General features: G+C 58.0%; 1 protein-coding gene across 1 annotated transcript in view; it reads right to left on the bottom strand.

The window, feature by feature from the left end:
- Window positions 1–11,931, bottom strand: part of LOC128827208 (small conductance calcium-activated potassium channel protein 3) — a 47,444-nt gene extending 35,513 nt beyond the window's left edge. Inside the window, exons 1-2 of the mRNA XM_054011020.1 lie at window positions 11,844–11,931; window positions 4,137–4,555 (exon numbers count right to left, since the gene is read on the bottom strand). Of these exons, the coding sequence (XP_053866995.1) occupies window positions 4,137–4,513 (377 nt within the window). The 5' untranslated portion in view covers window positions 4,514–4,555; window positions 11,844–11,931. The remainder of the gene's footprint in view (window positions 1–4,136; window positions 4,556–11,843) is intronic.
- Window positions 11,932–17,459: the final 5,528 nt, after the last annotated feature.

The raw sequence follows: 17,459 nt of genomic DNA, 5'->3' as shown, positions 1-17,459 counted from the left end.
CGTCTGCACCAGCCCTTTGGAAAGGCGGTACGCTAGTGCACGAATGACGAGGTTCTGGTGGCAGACTGGCCTGCAGTGGGCAGCCAGCTGTGACAGTACTTTGCCCAGCTATGGGGTCTTTCGTCTAGGGCTTCATCTGCAAGTACTGATTAGACCTCGCAATGCGAGGACCCGTCTGCCTACCCTGGGGTGCACAGCAGCACAGGGAGCGGAGGGCCCTTGGCCAGGTGGTGACCAGCCGTGGGGAATATCCTTGAGGGCTTACACACGGGGAGCTTAAGTCAGGGCTGGGCTGGTCCTGGTGCCGGTGCCATATCCGGGAGTTAGGAGAGGATTTTGTGACACAGCCTCCATGTATGGGACCAGAACTGAGAGAGACGCGAATGCTACGGAGGGGGCTCTCCGCTGCCCAAACAGGATGTGCCGCTCCGCCGAGCAATGACCAGCTTGCAAGGGCGAAGGCTGGGCAGCGAGCAGGGAAGAGAGAGACCCAAAGATCCAAGGGAAAGGGGGGGAGTGGAGAAGCAGCACCGGGGTGGTTTGAGCAGGAGGCCGGGAGTCAGTGCAGAGGCCTGCGTGCAGGTGGCCTGCGAGTCCTCAGAGCGCATCTCCTGACCCCTCATTGGCAGCCCTGATCCTCCTCGCAGACTGACTGCGCTGCTCTCCCGCTCCATGGATTTCCCCAGCCCACACGGGCTGGACAAGTTCATCTCAGGGGGAAGGGAGCTGGCCCCAGGCTCCCAATAGCACGTCTAGCCCTGCCAGCCAGAGCCAGCGTTATTGTTAGGCAAATGGCAGGTGCAGGGCAAACAAGGCTGCTGAGAGTCCTTCTGATCAATTAGCTACTCTGGCCTCCTAGTGCTTTTCTCGCCGCTCTGCGTCAAACAGCCCCTGGCCCCCAGCAGCGCAGAGACAGAGCCGGGGCCATGCACCACCGACGAGGCAGGCTGAGGACTGCCAGCTTTTGAGCCTCTGGCCTACCCCATCCCCTCCCTGTCTGTCTGTCCATCCATCAGGTACTTCCAGGGGTGCCTTACATAGTGCCGGAGCATCTCGCAGTACCTGTGCTCCCTGCGCCCCTGCTCTTCTCTCCCTGAGGCAGGGGCTGTTTGGCCCAGAACCTGGCGCTGCAAGGTCCCGATCTGCCGGGCTCCTGGCAATGCAGCTAACCCAACCATTGCCTCTCCCTCCACACAGCTAGATCTCACCCTTGTCTTGGCTGTCTCTCTGGCCTTGACAAATGCAGTCTGCCCTGCTCAGAGCCATGCAGAGACCGTTTTCCTAGCCTGTCCCTCTCCCCATGTCACTTCGCTCTCATACCCCACGCAAGCGGCTGGTTTTCACTTTCCAGGCCCTTCCCCACCTGCCTATCCTCTCAGTCACTACTGAGTTTTTGAAGCTCGCCTCTGATTGGCCCGTAACACCAGCCTCCAGTGCCCATTTGTTACATTTTCAAACAAGCCACTTTGTACTTTCTCCTGTGCTGCCCTCACGTGTGGGAGGACACCCCCAGAGCCGCTTCTGCGCCCGCCTTCCAGTCCCGCTGCCAAACTCTCCTTTGCTGTGATGCGCACAAAGAACTGGACAGCCGTTCGGCTGCTGGTGTGCAGAGTCCATGGCCTGGCATGCTGACCAGCACTGTCTCACTGTTCACTTGTGATCCCGTCTGCCTGGCTGCAGCCCTCTGGTGTCTCTTGGCTTATACGTGGGTTGGGAGCTCCTTGTGGCAGGGACTGTCTTTTTGTTCTGTGTTGTTCAGCTCCTAGCGCCAGGGGGGTCTGGCCCCTGACTAGGGCTCCTACAGTAACAATACAGCAGAGATGGAAACCTTCCAGAAAAGGTTTTCAGGTGACAAGAGGCCAGAGACTCCTGGGCCGTGGAGGGAGGCTGGGGAGTGGCTGGGAAATGGCCGGGAAATGGCCTCTCAGCTGAACGGCAGGCAGGGGCACTGCCAGCAAGTTTTGCCCATCCACAGTCAATGCCACGCAGCCGGTCTTAAAGAGACGCCTGCAGGGAACTTTTCTCTCCACCGTCTTACAAACATGTCCAATGCACCCAGCTGTGCCCATCTGCCTGCTCCCTGCTAACCTCACTGCTTCCCCTTTCTGTCCACCGCTCAGTCAGTTTTCTAGGGCTCCCTTAGTTGCAGAGGGCCCTCAGGCAGCAGCCCTGCCTCAGTTGCCCTACTTGTAGGGGCATGAGGCTGTGCAAGTCTTGACAGGGAGCTAGATCGAGGGTAGAGCCTCTGCCCCCTGACATGCCTCTTGTCACTGCTTGGACAGATAGGGTGCTACCCGGAGAGCAGAGGGATATGAACTAGTAGCAAGAACAAAACAGGTTCAAAGAGACAGCACTAGAGAGCAGGGCACCAGCAGCGGCAGCTTATGTGCCCGGAGTCAAGGAAAAATCAGCAGGTAGTTCCCTTATCCGTGCCCACAAAGTGCTCAGTGCCTAATTGCTGCCTGGCAAGCTGTGGCACCGTGGGTGTCTGACTCACCCGGGGACAGCCTGCCTCTCCAAACCTGTCGCTGTCAGACCAAGCCTCCAGGAAAGCCGCTGAGCTCAGCCCCACGTGCTAATTCCCACTTGGAAGGGTTTAATTAGGAACCTGCATGGACAGATCTTTGCCGTGCTGGGAGAGGCTGGGGAAATGCCAGGCGTGCCCTGCAGGATGCCAGCAGCTGTCAGTCCCCCCTCCTGTGTCATGACTAATATAATCCGGCTGTCAAGCCATGTCTCTGTTCTGGCCCCAGAACAACGCAGAGAGCATTCGTGACCCCGTAACCTCCCTTTACCTGCAGGCGGCCTAACGGGGTTGTGAGAATGAAAAGCCCAGAAGGAGACGTATCCCTACACCCTCTCCCCCTCCCTCTCCCAGGCTAGGAGTGCACTCACTGCCCCACATTCACACCTCGTACAGGGCTGTCTCCACAGCAACCTCGAGAGATGTGCACAAATCCCAGCGAGATGCTCGCCCAGAGCTGCTGTGTAACCATGTTGTCATGACAGTTGCTCTCAGCGAAGCGAGAGTGAGAGCCCGGGCATTGGGGCTTGGCAAGTTATTTTGCACCTTCTGTGTTTCCAGCAGCTCCCCCTGCACTATTCCACAGGAGACTGGCCATCGGAGCCAGCCCAGCCTTCACTGGTGAGCGGAGTCACCCCAGCTGCCCGCACCTCTCCCCCAGATAGTTTAGGACACTGGGAACCATTCTCTCCTTGTAACACTTGTGTGACTTGGTGGATAGGCTCTGCCCATTGTCAAACCCTGACCGGGGGGGGAGGGGAGGAGTGTCTGTCATCCTGCCAAGGACGACAGGGGAGCCTGGCATGGCAGAATGGGGCTGCTGGTGAGAACGGAGAGGCCTGGGAGCGCTGCATGCACACAGCCTCCCTGGGACAAGAGCACTGAATCCTGGCAAGGTGGCCCTCCGCTGGGTACTTTGGGAAGGCACTGCCTACAGAAACCTGGGTTTCCATTTTCAGGCAGCCATTTCTTTATTTTCACTGGCCTGGCCTGTGCCCGCTGGCCGGCATACCTGGACCCCACGATCCCAGGGGCGGAGGGGGTGTTGGATAGCCAGCTGGCCGTGCTTGCACAGCACCACACCCCCATCCCCTGGGTTTGCTCACATGGCACCAAGGACACCTGCAAAGCACTCGGCTCCTGCATCCTGCTCCCTGGGTACGTCTACACTGAAGAGACCCCCATGGCAGTGAGTCCCAGAGCCCAGGTCAGCTGACTCAGACTCACGCTCCAGGGCTAACCTTACCAGTGGAGACCCTCCCCCCTTGCTAGGCGCCAGCCCGAGCAGGAACCTCACCCTGTAGTGAAAACCCAGTCAGCTGACACAGGCCCTGCGACTAGCTGCCCCGGGGTTTGTTTGTGCAGTGCAGATGTACCCCAGAGGCTCAAGGAGTGCCTGTCTTAGGGAGGGCGAGTTCTGTACGGAGCCCACATCATCGAGTCAGCCCTTCATCTCTGGGGGGCCTTAGCATTGCTGAGCCCTCTCCAGGGCTCTAGACAGCTGTGGGAAGACGGGAAGGGTTCCATCTCCTCCCCTTCCTGCCCTGTGCGGATGGCGGCATGCCACTCGCTGCTCCAAGGAGAAAGCTGGTTAATCCCACCTCTGGCTTACCTCTCGCAGACACGGACCGTCCAAGCGGCGATGATCCACAGGGAGATGCTGAAGACCAGCAGCACGGTGCCGGGGCAGATGGTCATGAGAGTCTTCATGACGAAGCGTGTGTTGAAGTTGATTTTGTTGAGCGCCCCGATGCTGCGTGACGAGGCATCAGTGAAGAGTTTGCTGTGCAGCAGCATGACCCGGGCAATCAGGTACAGGCGGAGGAACATGGGGATGGAGAGGATGATGTCCACATCGGCCTCTGCCCGTGAGGGTGTGTAGGAGAAGGCCAGACGTGCTGTCCAGAAAAATTTGTACTCCCCAGGGATGGGGTGTATGGCACAAACCAGCATCTCCAGGCTGATGTAAAGGATGCGCTCATAAGTCATTGCTATCCGCCAGTCATCGGCGCCGTTGTCGATCACAAAGAGCTAGCAGGATGGAAGGCACGTGATTAGAGACAGCACCCAGTTAGCAACACCCTGCCTTCCTTCCCATGAGCTACGCTGCAGGGCCCGACCCCTGGGAATGGAGACCGCGGGCAGAGAGTGAGGGAATTCATACTGGCTATGGTACACGGTCCAGAACCCCAACGTGAGCCCTGCCCCAAAGCGCTCACAGTCCAAAGAGCGGGAGGGGAAACAGAGGGGAGGCAGTTTGCCCAGCGGCAGCAGTAGGAACAGGACCCAGGTGTCCTGACACTGTGTCCAGTGCCCGAGCTGCCCCTTTTAGGCACAGTCTTTCTTGGCTTGACTTGTAGCAGCTGCCCCCACGAAGCCCCAGGACTCACGTTCTAATCCTACCGCTGACACCAACCCCCCTGCTAATGCTTACTCAGGCAGGCAGTGCCGCGGGAATCATGTAAGTGACAGCAGCACAGATAGGCAGGATCTGGCCCATAGCTTTTCATCTCCATCCTTGGGCACCTGTGGTGTGCGGCAGTAACACGTGCTCACTTAGCCCTGTCTGATTGGAGCAGTGCGTGCCGGAGCCGGCTCAGCAGCAGGGTCCCTGCAGTCAATAACGCAGGCTGGAAGGAGGGTCTGTAGGGAACCGGCTGAATTGCTACACTCCAGCATGGGAGAGCGTTTGTAAACTCCAGGGCAAGTTCAAGGTCAGGTTTCTCCCGTGGGGCCCACAGACTGGAACCTGGCTTAGAGGAGGTTATTTATCCCAGGAACAGAACCCTCCAGGGAAAAGCTTTCCCTCTCCTGCTCTCGTCCCTGCATTTCTCTGTCTATCACAGGTTCACGCAGGCACACTGGGGGGGGGGGGGGGGGACACTTCTCCAGCTGCTTTAAAAACTAAACAGAGGGAGCGGAGGCTCCACACCAGGGTGGTAGAAAGACCTGTCTGCCTTAGAACAAGGCTTTCAGCAGAGGCCAGGCGCAGGGAGAGTCATGAGCAAGACAGCCCCATGGAGAGGGGGCCGGCAGCCCCAAGGCACTTAGGTGAGCTGCATGCCAGGGCCAGATCTTTGCAGGCTGCCTTGGGGGGGATACTGTCTGGCAGAGCCTGGCCTGGGAACGGTAATAGCCACCTGCCGGGCAGCGGTAAGGGGCTCAGTTGGTTTGGAGGCAGGGAGTGGCTCATACAGCTTTTCAGCTGGCCCCATTGGGGAGGGGCAGCCCATCTGTGCATGTGGCATGATGGGTCTCGGATACCGGCAGTCCTAGTGGATGCTGCGTCAGGAACCACCGGATAAAAGCTCTGGGGATTAGCAGGGGCCAACCCAGAAAGAAATGGAGATTGTGGTCTGTGCCCTGCACCTTTGGCTTGTAAACGGAGGGACAGAGCGCTGTACTCGGAGCGCAGGGCCTGCCTCACTGATCTCAGGGCCCTTCTCCCCCCAGGCCCCTTGCACTGGACGCTGGGCGTAGCAAGAGCAACGCCCTGCTCTGACGAGCATCGGACAGGAGGGGAACCAGAATCCCAGGGAGGGCAGGTGACTCGTCCACCCAGCAGGTCAGTGGCAGAGCCAGGAACAGAAGTCAGGTGTCCTGGCTCCCAGCCTTGTGCCTTATCTAGCCGATGCTGCCTTTCTCAAGTGCACAGCAGAGCCTGCAGGGGGCCCAGGGCCAACCCAGGGCTGCAGAGCTCAGGCGGCCGCAGTGCTCTCAGTCAGCCTGGGAAATGCCTGAACAGCCTTCCACCAAGCGTGAGGTGGGGCTTTGTCCAGCCCCCTTTGCTCTCAGGGGCCTCCCCTGCCAATGGATTTGTTGCTCACGCTGGGCCTTAGAATGGCCCAGCCCCCAGTGCAGAACCTGGCATCACCCACTTCCACGCCGAGCAGCTTCCATGCGGAGCATCGCACTGTCAATTAACATGACTGAATGGCCCCTTAAAGGCCCCCTTGCTCCTAATTGCTGATGGACGGGAAAATCAGAGCAACACAACAGGGCAGCCAGCTTTTCAACTGCACCATTAAACACCCAGGCACCCTGCTGTAAGGAAAGATCCCATCAGGTTCCCATAGCAACAGCAGGTTTATCCTGGGCCAAGCAGTAAGGAAGCAGGGTCTCCTTGGCTTTGAAGGTCAGGCTGGCTTGCGCTGGGGACACCGCACTGGAAAGCACCAGGGCTGGCTCCTGCAAACCCTTGTTTATCTGCATAGCTCTTGCTCCCATGGGGGTTGTGAGTCCTGGGCCCCCAGGCTGCGTACGTGGGGCTCCCATGGGGCAGAGCATTATTGTATTCATTAAGCACTGACCATCACCCAGCTCCGTAAGACACGCAGAGGGAGACTTGGTCTCTGCTCCACAGAGCTTACACTCAACCCACTTCTTCAGCTCCTTTTTGCTAAAGGCCCAGTTTGCCCCCATCACTGCCTGGCTCAGCAGAGCTTTGGAAAGACGCTAAGGCTAGGAGTCCTAGCAGGGGCGGCTCTATGTATTTTGCCGCCCCAAGCACGGCAGCCAGGCGGCTTTCGGCGGTGCACCTGCAGGAGGTCCGCTGGTAATGCGGATTCGGCGGCGTGCCTGCGGGAGGTCCGCTGGTCCCACGGATTCGGCGTACCCGCCGCCAAATTGTCACGCAGCTGCGGGACCGGCGGACTCCCACAGGCCCGCCGCCGAAGGCCGCCTGACTGCCGCTCCCACAGCAACCGGCAGGCCCCCCCCCACGGCTTGCCACCCCAGGCACACGCTTGCTGCGCTGGTGCCTGGAGCCGCCCCTGAGTCCTAGGCATGACAGCCAGACTGGCTGCTAGCTGCGTCTCAGGGGGCAACATCGAAGGGGTTCCCAGACTGAGAGCGAGGACAGCGGCAGCACAGAGATGTCTCTAGGCTCAGACAGGTCAGCCAAGCAGGAGTCTCCTCCAACCACTGACCCCTAGACTGGAGAATGTACTAGAGAACAAACATGCACAGTGCTGGGGGGAAGGGGATGGGAACTCCTCGGGCTTTTCCATCCCTGGTTTGTGATTCCTAGCAGCTCTGTGGGAAAGATGGGCACGCCAGCCGCTGTTAGTCACTGACAAACAGCTCTCTAGCGTGGAGAATTAGGCTTGCCAGAGTCTCAGACTGGAGTCGTGTTCGCTGAGGCGTCACCCCCTCCCCTTTCACTTTAGTCATACCGATGTTACAGACTGGGGAGTGAGGGGGGGGGCGCTGAGCTCAGGGGCCCAGTACCGTTGTCCCTCCTTTCCCCCACTCTCGCCAGCCACATAAGTAATTAGAGCCCCCCAAAACTTACAGTCTAAATAAAGACATAGGGTCAGAGGGGAGCAAGGAAGAGACTGTCCTAGGTCCTGCAGCAGGCAGCTCCGAGACCAGATCTCAGGCCTCCTGGCCCCTGGATTCCCTTGAGCAGATCCCGGAAGATACTGGCTCCCATGTGACCAGGACCCCACTTGCCCAGCCAGGGGCAGCACCTTACACCTGCTCTGCCGGGGGCTGGGTGTGAGCATCCTTTGTGGGGGAACAAACCCACAGGCTGACCCACCCAGCTCCTTGGTCTCTTTTCCCTGGTCTCTCTGGAAAGCTCCACGGCTTGTAGCTGAAGCAATTGTTTATAAAAATGCTCCAAACTGCCAGGACGATGCTCAGGGGTGCGAGCAGCTGACAGCCCCTTCCTTCCTGCAAAGGGTATTACAAATAAACAAGCAAAGGAAATAGCCCAAAAGCTGCTTGCCTCCTTGTGCAGGAAAGAGGGGGATGCTTTCATGTTTGTTTGTTGTAACCTTACCACACCAGCAGGGGAGTGAAAAGGGGGTGTGTGTAAAGTTCTCTCCAGCATGCACACTGGGAGTGCACCATTGCTACCGGGGTTTCCATGGAAACCACATCCAAAGTCCAGCCATATCCAATTAGGCTTCCCCAGGCTTGCCGCCAGGGAAAGGCGCGAGCGCACTTGCCCCAGTGGCTAGGAAACAATGATGCAGCTGGAGAACGCAGCAAGAAACCCAAGGGAAGGAAGAAACACTGTTAAGAAGCACGGCCCTGCACCCATTGGTGTGGGAGAAGTTCCAGTTAGGGCAGCTCTAGCATTTGCTGCCACTTCCTGCGTGCCCTCTTACAGCTGGGGATTCAAGCACGCCGCAGCGTGTCACAGGAGCGCAGGCCTGGCTCCTACAGGACTCATCAAGGGACGACTTCTCCTTAGTGCTCAGGGCAGGGCTGTTGAGAGGAGCCCTTGACTTCCCTCTCAGGGATATGGGGCCATAGACATGGGTAGCTGGGCACTTCCTTTCGAGTGGACATTGCACGTGTCTGCGTAAAGCTGGGACTTTCAGCACGATACTGTTGTACACCCCATCCGGGCTGTCTGCCTCGTTCAGAGCCCGGCTCCCCTGGGACCTTCCTGCACACTGCCCTCCATCTCTGCCAGGGTACAGGCACTTCCTCTTGGGCAGCCCGGAGCCAGCTCCGGGGGCTCTGACCCTGCGAGTGTTTTACACCTAAATCAGTCACAGACAAGCCCTTTCCGAAAGCCAGCCCTGCCACATACCTGCTCGCCTTCCGCACAGCACGTAGCAGGCTGAGCCTGTGAGGAAGACATGAAGTTTGCTCAACAGGCACCAGGAACCACCTTTAGAGCAGACACAATCCACGTGCTGAGGGGTTGGATCCTGCTCGGTTAAAGTCAAGGGGAGCAGAATAGGGCCTATAGGTCTTGTGTGCAGAGGGGATCGGTCCAGATTTCAGACATTCATGGCCACCCCTCTAGTGCAGAGTTAACTGCTATTAGCCTTGATTTGGTAGGTGCAAGCTACCCTGGTTTCAAGCAGGGTTCAGCTCCACTGCTGCCCTCAGCAGGGGCTTTGCCAGTCTGCGGTGGTGCAGCTGTATGTTGGGCCAGTCCCCATATGGTCCAGGCCTTCGAGAATGCACCCGCTGCTTTAAGCGCTCCCAGTTCTGCAAAACCCTCCAGCAGATGCTTAATTTTAAACACAAGAGGGCACCGCTGAATCTGCTCCCCTGTTCCTGGTTAGCTCTCGGGCTTAGTCTGCGGGGGGAGGCAAAGCAGGATGGGGTTCAAAGGCACAAGGGCAGTTTGGCACCCAACTCCCTTTGGAAGCTGGGCAGCTCTCCCCCACGTGCGCCGTTGAAAATCTCCTCCTTACGTTCTCACCTACAGGTCATGGAAGACGGAGGTGCGCTGTGGGGCCACGTGACTACAATGCCACACACACACAACCCCCCCCCCCCCCCCCCACCGCAGCAGCAGGCTGAGAAATCCATTTGCAGTTGCCGAGCGAGTGCTAATTAATGAGACCAAGAGGCAGAAAATGGGAGAGGATTCCATTTCCCTTTCCCGTGCCTGGCCACAAACCAAAGAGCCGTGCTTAAGACAAGTTCTCCTTCTGCTGATCGCAGGGACGCGGCTCCCAGTCCAGCCAAAGCTCCAGCAATTGCTCCCCACCAGCCTACCAGTTACTATCCGCTATGGTTAGAGCGGAGTTAAAACCCAGAGCCAAAGGCTGGAGTGCACAGTTGGACTCCAGCCATACTGCTGTCTTGATCCTTCCAGAGAGCCTGGGCAGAGGGGAAGGGCCCTCGGTCTGCCTATTTACGCCCGTGCCCTTCCTCGGCGTGCTTGGAACACGATCTGCATTGCGTCGAGTTCTCACACCTTGCTCATCAGCAGGGCGGTGGGAATAAAGAGAGGCCTTCCCCCATGCAGGAGGCTGGGGGTACTAGCCCCACAGCACTTCTAGCCTCAGCCAGCCCACCACCCAGCCACATCCTTACAGGAGTGCTATGAGGCAGGCACTATCATTAACTGCCAGAGGAGCCAACAATGATCCTTGCCCACTGTTCTGGGGGGCACTGCCAGTTCTCCCTGTAGTTGGCTTGCCTAACACTTTCCGTTATAAAAGATTCTTTTGTCCTTTTCTAGGAGAAGCTGTAACATCTCCATTGTTTGCAGCAGGCCTTTGAAATTGGGCAGGGACAAAGCCTTGACACTGGCACCCTGCCTTTTGCTAGTGCCAGGCAATTCCAGCCAGCTTGGGCTGAGTTCTAACCTCTTTAAAAAGTCACCATTACCCTTCTCTCACTTGCGCTCCTCAGGCAACACTGACCGCCAACGCTCTACAAAGCTGGGCCCACGCCCTGGCCAAAGCAGCAGCAGCACCCACTGCACTTGGAACCCGGGGTGAAAAGAAGTTTGGGCAAGTCCCCGCCGCGCTCTCTGCCTCAGTTTCCTGATCTGTAAACTGAGTTACCCATCTCCTGGGGAGCCACGATGCTTACGTGGTTAATGTGCATCCAACCTAGGGAGAGGGGAAATGATCGTGTTTGTTCCAAGTGTTAGTAATCATATTAGGAGAGGCTGCCCACAAGGAGTACCTCAGCTGGCTGTGGCCAAGGCCTGCTCCTTGGGTAGCATGGAGCCCACACGGGATGAGAGAGGCCTAGCACTGCCATTTATGTATTCTACACACCCCACCCTACATTGGCAGGGGGAGGGAAAGGGGGCCCTGCTGTTCTCTCCCCCCAATGCCTCTGTTCCAGGCCAGGTTCTGGGTCAGCTGGCAGCCCATTCGGCTCAAGAACTGATCGCTCGGCCCTGCAGAGTGAGGTAATTGGTTCATTGGCATTCTCAGCCTGCAAGCCATTAGCTGAGAGCGAGAAACCCCAATCCCTGTAGGAGAGGAGAGTTTCTTGCCTTTGCTCTTGGAAATCAGTGCACATCTGCTTCCTGCACTGGGCGTCCCTGCATGGGGGCTGGGGGAGGGAGCAGCAGACAAGCTTCACCCCATGCGACCCAAGGAAGTCAGAACAGGGCCACTGCCAAATTGGCAGCTCCACACAGCCTGCCAGCCAGGAGTCCCTGATGACACAGTCTCAAGAGAGGTAGCATCAGGCCCCTCCATTCAGTGCAAAGAATGGAAAAGAAATGGGTCCCTGCCTAATTGGGTTTCAGACCACCCAGTAGAGAAGGAACATGGCAGTATCCCAGTCCTCAGCCAACCTGTGCCCATGCCCTGGCGTTTGCTTGGCTGAGGCCTGGCTCAGCCCCGCCCCCCCATTGGAAACGTGCACCCCCCCAAACTGCTGGCCCAGCCAGGCCAACGTTCAGCACCTCCTGATCGTTTTACCGGAGGTAGCTGGAGGTGAAGCAGCTTCATGTGACTAAACAGAGCACGCAGTTATGGACAGCCTAATCTCCCCAGCAGCTGCCTTCAGCCTTAAAGCTGCTGCTGCCCCACCCCCTCTCGTCTGCTCTCGTCTAAAAGGAGGAGTCCAACAACAGAGAGCGACATTGTCCTCTCACCTGCACGCCCAGGTCTGCACTGAGGTCACGCTGATGGCAAGAGGGGAGGCAGAGACGGTCTCACACCAGCTCTGTGCAGGATCTGGCCCACTTGGCTGGGGCCTCTCGCTGTTACTGGAACGGAAGTAACACTTGCCGTCAGCCTCTCCTAAGGCAAGACCAGGTTCCCTTGTCTGCAAAGGTCACAGGCACCAGGCCAACTCTCCTGCTGACGGAAGGAGGGATTCTATGGGAGCCAGGACGGGGCCCTGGGGAAGGTCCAGTCCCTCAGGAAGCAACCAGAAGCACCCACACCCAGTATCCTCATCTGCTCCACCTGCTCTCAGCCCCTCGTGAGCAACAGGCTCAGTCAGGCACAGGAGACGGGGAGGTGGAAATGCTCACACCTTGGCCTCGCCTGTCCTTTTCCTCATGCCAGTGGTGGTGGCTGGGTGCTGTGCTGTGCTGGCAGGAGACGCTCGCCATTCAGGAAGCCGCTCCTCCTCATTTTGTTAACGTCGTAGGAGTGGAGCAGCAAACGGCCCTGAAACCAGAGGCTCAAGTACTCCCAAGTTCCCTAATGTGGCTCCGAGCTTACTCCATCCATGCCTGCGGGCAGCTCACCCAGGGGCTGGAGGAAGGGCTCAAAGTCTTTCTCCAAGAATAATCATGTGTCCTCATTCATCTCCTCCCATTAGGTGTTCATTCAGCTCCCCTTCCTCCCCCAGCCGTGTTCCATCCCAAACCTGACTTAAAGGGTACAAGGAAAATTGAGCCTCAGTCTCTGGCTGCAGTGTGCCGCCGAGGCTAGTGCCCCATCCTGCACTCCTGAAGTTAGCGTCTGGCTGCTAGGCCCTTCCTGGGGCTGGCTGGCAGTGGTGCTGAACCAAGCCACATGGCCTGAGCTGGGCTCCTCTAACCCTGTTACACCTGCTGACAGGGCAGGGGCTCCACTCAACCCCCGGCTTCTCGAGACAGAGGGAGCACTTGGTCCTGTGTCCGGCTGTAGCTGCCTCACTGAAGCCACCTTCACCCCCGGTCTGGCTGTGTGTGCAGACAGGCAAAGCCCATGGCACCGGCGGAGCTGAGTCCCAGGCCAGACAAGGCCTGAGAGCAGAGCTGTGCTGCCTCCATGGCAGGAAGGCAGGGTGCGACAGACCCTTCAGGGCCAGGCAAGCGCTCAGCAGGTCCAGGGGCTGCATGTGCACCGAGGCCTTGTCAGGGTTACAGGAGCTGGCCCATCCCTAAAATGCTGGATGTGGCACTGGTCCCCTAGATGGTGTAGATCAGTATAACCATCTAAGCCAATGAAGTGCCACCAATTTACACCCACTGAAAATCTGGCCCAGACACTCCCCCTAAGTTTGAAGACATCCTCGCTGGGGACACGAGCTAAGCCCTTGCCGCTCGGCCACTGACTGATTCTGGGTTTATCTAGCAGGACCTGCCCCACGTGTGGTTACGGGGTGACAGTTCTGTGCTTCTCCACCCAGTGAGAGCCCATCTCGTTTCCAAGGGGCATGGCATTGTGCAGTCAGCACCCCGTAGGACAGTAGTGTCAGTCTGTGACGGGGAGCAGGAACGTCTCAGCAACACCCCCACCCCCATTCTCGTTCTAGCGGGGCCTTAGCGCTTTCCACTGCCCAGTTCCACCAGGGTCGGGGGCTTCCTTCCCTCATTTCCCAGAGTGCCAGCGCCTCCTCCCCCCACCCCCTCGGAACGGCCTTGTCTTTGCTGACAGCTCCCAGACAGACGAACAAGGCTCCCTGCCCAAGCAATCACACACTGGAGGCGCATGTGCCGCTCTGCAGCCAGACAGGGACAGCTCAATCCAAACTGACCAGGCTGGGGGAGTGCTGTAATATATCACACACGCAAACTGACTGACAAACAGCCGGGGCTGGAAGGGGGGCCGCCCATTCAGCACCATCCCACTAGAGTGCAGCTCCCTGGTCTCTCCCCCATTGTTGGGGGCACTGCTCACTAGGCAGAGCAGGGGAGGGGCAGGGGGGTGCTAACCCCAGGCCCTGGCATACTCTGCAGGCTCCTGGCGGGATCTGCTGTCCCCAGGCTAGCCAATCCCCTCAGGTGTAGTATCTGCATTATACCACTGTCACTAGGCTGCAGCGGGGCTCAGGGCTGTATGTACTACAGGGAGAGAGACCCGACCCCGCCCTAGGAGCTCACAGTGTGAATACACAAGCCCGAGGGCAAGAGAAAGGAAAGGTGATGGCTGCCCTTCTACAGCCGGGAGATCAAGGACCAGGCCAGCTTAAGACACGGATGTGCACAGCGGGTTGAACGTTGCAGCCTCAGTGCCTGGTCCAATGTGACAGAGGGCTGCACCAGAGCCAGGAGCTGAACCCAGCTCTGCCCACTCCAGTCTAGCACCACATGCACAAGCCCCTTCTCTGTCCCCTTGGGCTGCCATGCTAGCGGCCTCGTAGCATCAGAGAGAAGAAGGACCCTTAGATCATCTAGTCTGACCTCCTGCATAAGCCACTTCCAGATGTTGCTCACTGTGCATCATCCCAAACAGCCTGGACTGCCAACAAATCCTCCAACCCTGTCCCACTTCAACGGAGCAGGAAACGCCCTGCTGGGAGCTAGGGGCCTGACCTGCACCAGTGAAGGGGTTAAAGTTACTCACGCTGGAGCCAGGGGAAAGGACCAAACTGTCTCCTGGGGTAGGGAGAGGGGAGTTGCTTACTAAAATAAAGAGGCAGCTGAGCATACAGTTGACCACAGGTCACGGCCTCGAAGCAAAATAAGATGGCATTATTCATACAGCGAAACCATCCCAAAGAAGAGGGGAGCTGGTGGGAGCGAGAAAGCCGAGTGTGGGAGGAGACAGGCATGGAGGGAGTCCCTCCAGCTGACAGGGTGGAGGGGCAGTTGGGGATGCGTTGTGTCTCAGACAGTCCAGGACTGACTCCTCTTTGCTGATGCATTCTGTAAAAAGCATTATGTGCAATCAACATCAATCGCAATGCACGATAACAACAGGGTGTGTACCAAGCTGGTGGTGTTTGCATGAGAGGCCCCCCCGCCCCCATCGGCGGGCACTAAAAGGGTTAAGGGAGGTCTGCTGATTCTCTGCTGATGCAGGGGGAGGTGACAAGAAGAGATTGGGGAGTAGCGCATTAACGAGGGGGAATGTAGGGTGTGGGCTGGGCAGTCCAGGGAGGATCTTCAGGAGCACCCAGGCCTCAAGAAAACGTCTGAGCTGAGCTTTATGGTACGATTCAGTTTTTTTACTAATGACTAACCGCCAGGAAGGGGGGTTGATTTGGACCCTACCCAATGTCCTGATTTTGTTTCAGAGCGAAGGGGGAGAGGCACCGATTCACACCATCATCCCCCAGATTTATAATTTCCAAGCCACGGTCTTTACGATGTGTGGTATGGTGCGAGCCAGCCTGGGCAGGGAGTCCGGGCCCTCCCGAGGTGATCGTATGCCCCTGTAGGAAGAGCTGCTAGATGGAGATGTGAGGCGAGGCACGTTCCAGACAAATGACCTTAGACAGAGGGAAAAGCAGGAGCCCTTAGATTAGCGTCCACGGAAGCTTTCGGGAGGAACATCCCTCCTGTAACTCTCTATGCCACTGGCATGTGCATTAATCTCCTTAACCTGTTGCCACAACTCCCTCATGGTCCACTCTGCTAGGGCAATGGCCTTTGTACCCTTGCAGCACTGAACTTCTTACCATGTTCTGGGCGCCAGCCCAGCCTCTCCAGCTACCTGGCACCTCCTGAGGGGTGCACCTCAGACCGGCACGCCCAGAGAGCCAGCTGCAAAGCACTGATTGAGGGGCACTTACTGCCCCTCAAACTCACTCTGCTGAAGTGCACGAAGCGGGATCTGAAGAGGCCCCAGCAGCTGTCAGGGCTGCAGATGCAGTTATCAGTGTCCACAGCGAAAGGCAAGGCCGGGTGCCTGGGGAGGTCGGGGCAGCTGGGCCCAGGTACGAGTGTCAGTTGAGTGTGAGCGAGAGTAGGAACGTGCAGCCCAGGGATGGGCAGCGCAGGGCAGTCTGTGAATGCAGCCTGAGCTCCTGTCTTGGACCAGGCTGCAAAGCTGGGGCCTGAGGACCACAGAGAACCAGTGCCCAAGGCAGAGGGGTGGCAGTTATCCAGCCTGCTTGCAGGCCCTCTCCCAGAGGGCCTCCACTGGCCAGGTCTGGTGGATCAGCAGTGCTTTGGCAGGGCTCAGGGCTAGGTTGGCAGGAGCCCAGCACTTGCCCCTGGGGCCTGGCTGTCAGAGCAGCTCAGTGGAACATCGGGCCCCAGCCTCCCACAGGGCCTAGGCCTGCTCCTGCACCCACCAAAATCAGTGGCAAAGCTGCTGATGGTTGCAAGGGGAGCAGGTCACTGTCTGTTATCCCAGAGTGTGAGTGAACAGACAGCTCACATGGGGGTGGCCAGAGGATTTCTCCCTGCAGCTCTACTCTGCTGGCTGGGGACAGACGCCCTTTCAGAGCTCAGCTCCAGCACAACATCCCATTCCAAGCAGAAGCAGCCATCACCCCTGATCAGACTCACCCAGGCTCAGGGCTGCTGTCACTCAGTGGAAGAGAACTGTTGCCTGGGCAGGGCGGCCCCATAAATCACCCACGTACTTCATTAAAGCCAGACCCCAGGAGAAATGAAGCCAGGAGCCCGGGCAGCTGCTCTTGATCTGGTTTTCTTGCCAGTTGAGCCTATAAATCCTCGGGAGGAAAATGTCTCGGCCTTGTCCTTCCTGCGTCAGCTCAAGGTAATGCTGGGATTCAGCGGCAGACGGTAGGGAGAGCGAGAAGTTCCCAGCGCAGTCAGACATGCCAGGCGCCACGGGGCAGCATGAATGCACTGGACAATGGCAGGAGGACAGCAGACTCCCTGTGCATCACACAGGGCTGACAAGGCAGACTCTCCATGGCCACAGGATGGAGCGCACAGCCCTGTGCTCTCCATTAGCCCAGGTAACAAAAGTCCCACTCAGCGAAAGCATTCAGCCCCCTCAGGACCAGAAGAGCCAGGGCATGTAGCACTATTCTGTGTTACAGCATGGCCTCCTTTGAGGAGCTCCCCCTCGCCTGGGTCGCATAGACCATCAGCGGCTGGAGCCGGCTGGACAGTGCATGGCCCAGCATGCCCAGTGAGACAGGCTAAGAGCGGGAAGAGCGATCAGGATGTCAGCTGGACACCACTGCCATCAGGCAGGAACATTCTGCCATCTGCAGCCTTCCACCTTCGGGGCCCGTAACTGCTGACGCTTTCAGTGCTTTCTCCCGAGCATCTCCTGTTGGATGCTGCAGGCAGGATACAGGTTCCATGGGCCAATGGTCTAATGTCACTGACCTTACATCAGAGTCAGGCCCACCTTCACGCAGCCTGACCTGCCACTGTGAGAAGCCCCCTGAGCTGTTAAACCCTGGGACTCAGCTCCAGCACTGCACCGGGGGCTAAGACTTAGGAACTAGCCGATTCCTATGGCATTGCTAACAGCTCTCGCTTGTTCCACCCATTACAACAGGGAACTCCCGCCGGCCTGGGCTCCAGCCTTCAGGAATGCCTCATTAAGCCACAATACGTTATCTAGCCAGCTTTAAACTCCGCTTAGGGAGCTGATCTGCCCAGCCAAACCAAAGGCTCTCC

The sequence above is a fragment of the Malaclemys terrapin genome, chromosome 21 (genome assembly GCF_027887155.1).
Source record: "Malaclemys terrapin pileata isolate rMalTer1 chromosome 21, rMalTer1.hap1, whole genome shotgun sequence".
In the NCBI taxonomy this organism is placed as follows: domain Eukaryota; kingdom Metazoa; phylum Chordata; order Testudines; family Emydidae; genus Malaclemys; species Malaclemys terrapin.
This window is presented reverse-complemented; position numbering and strand designations above follow the sequence as displayed.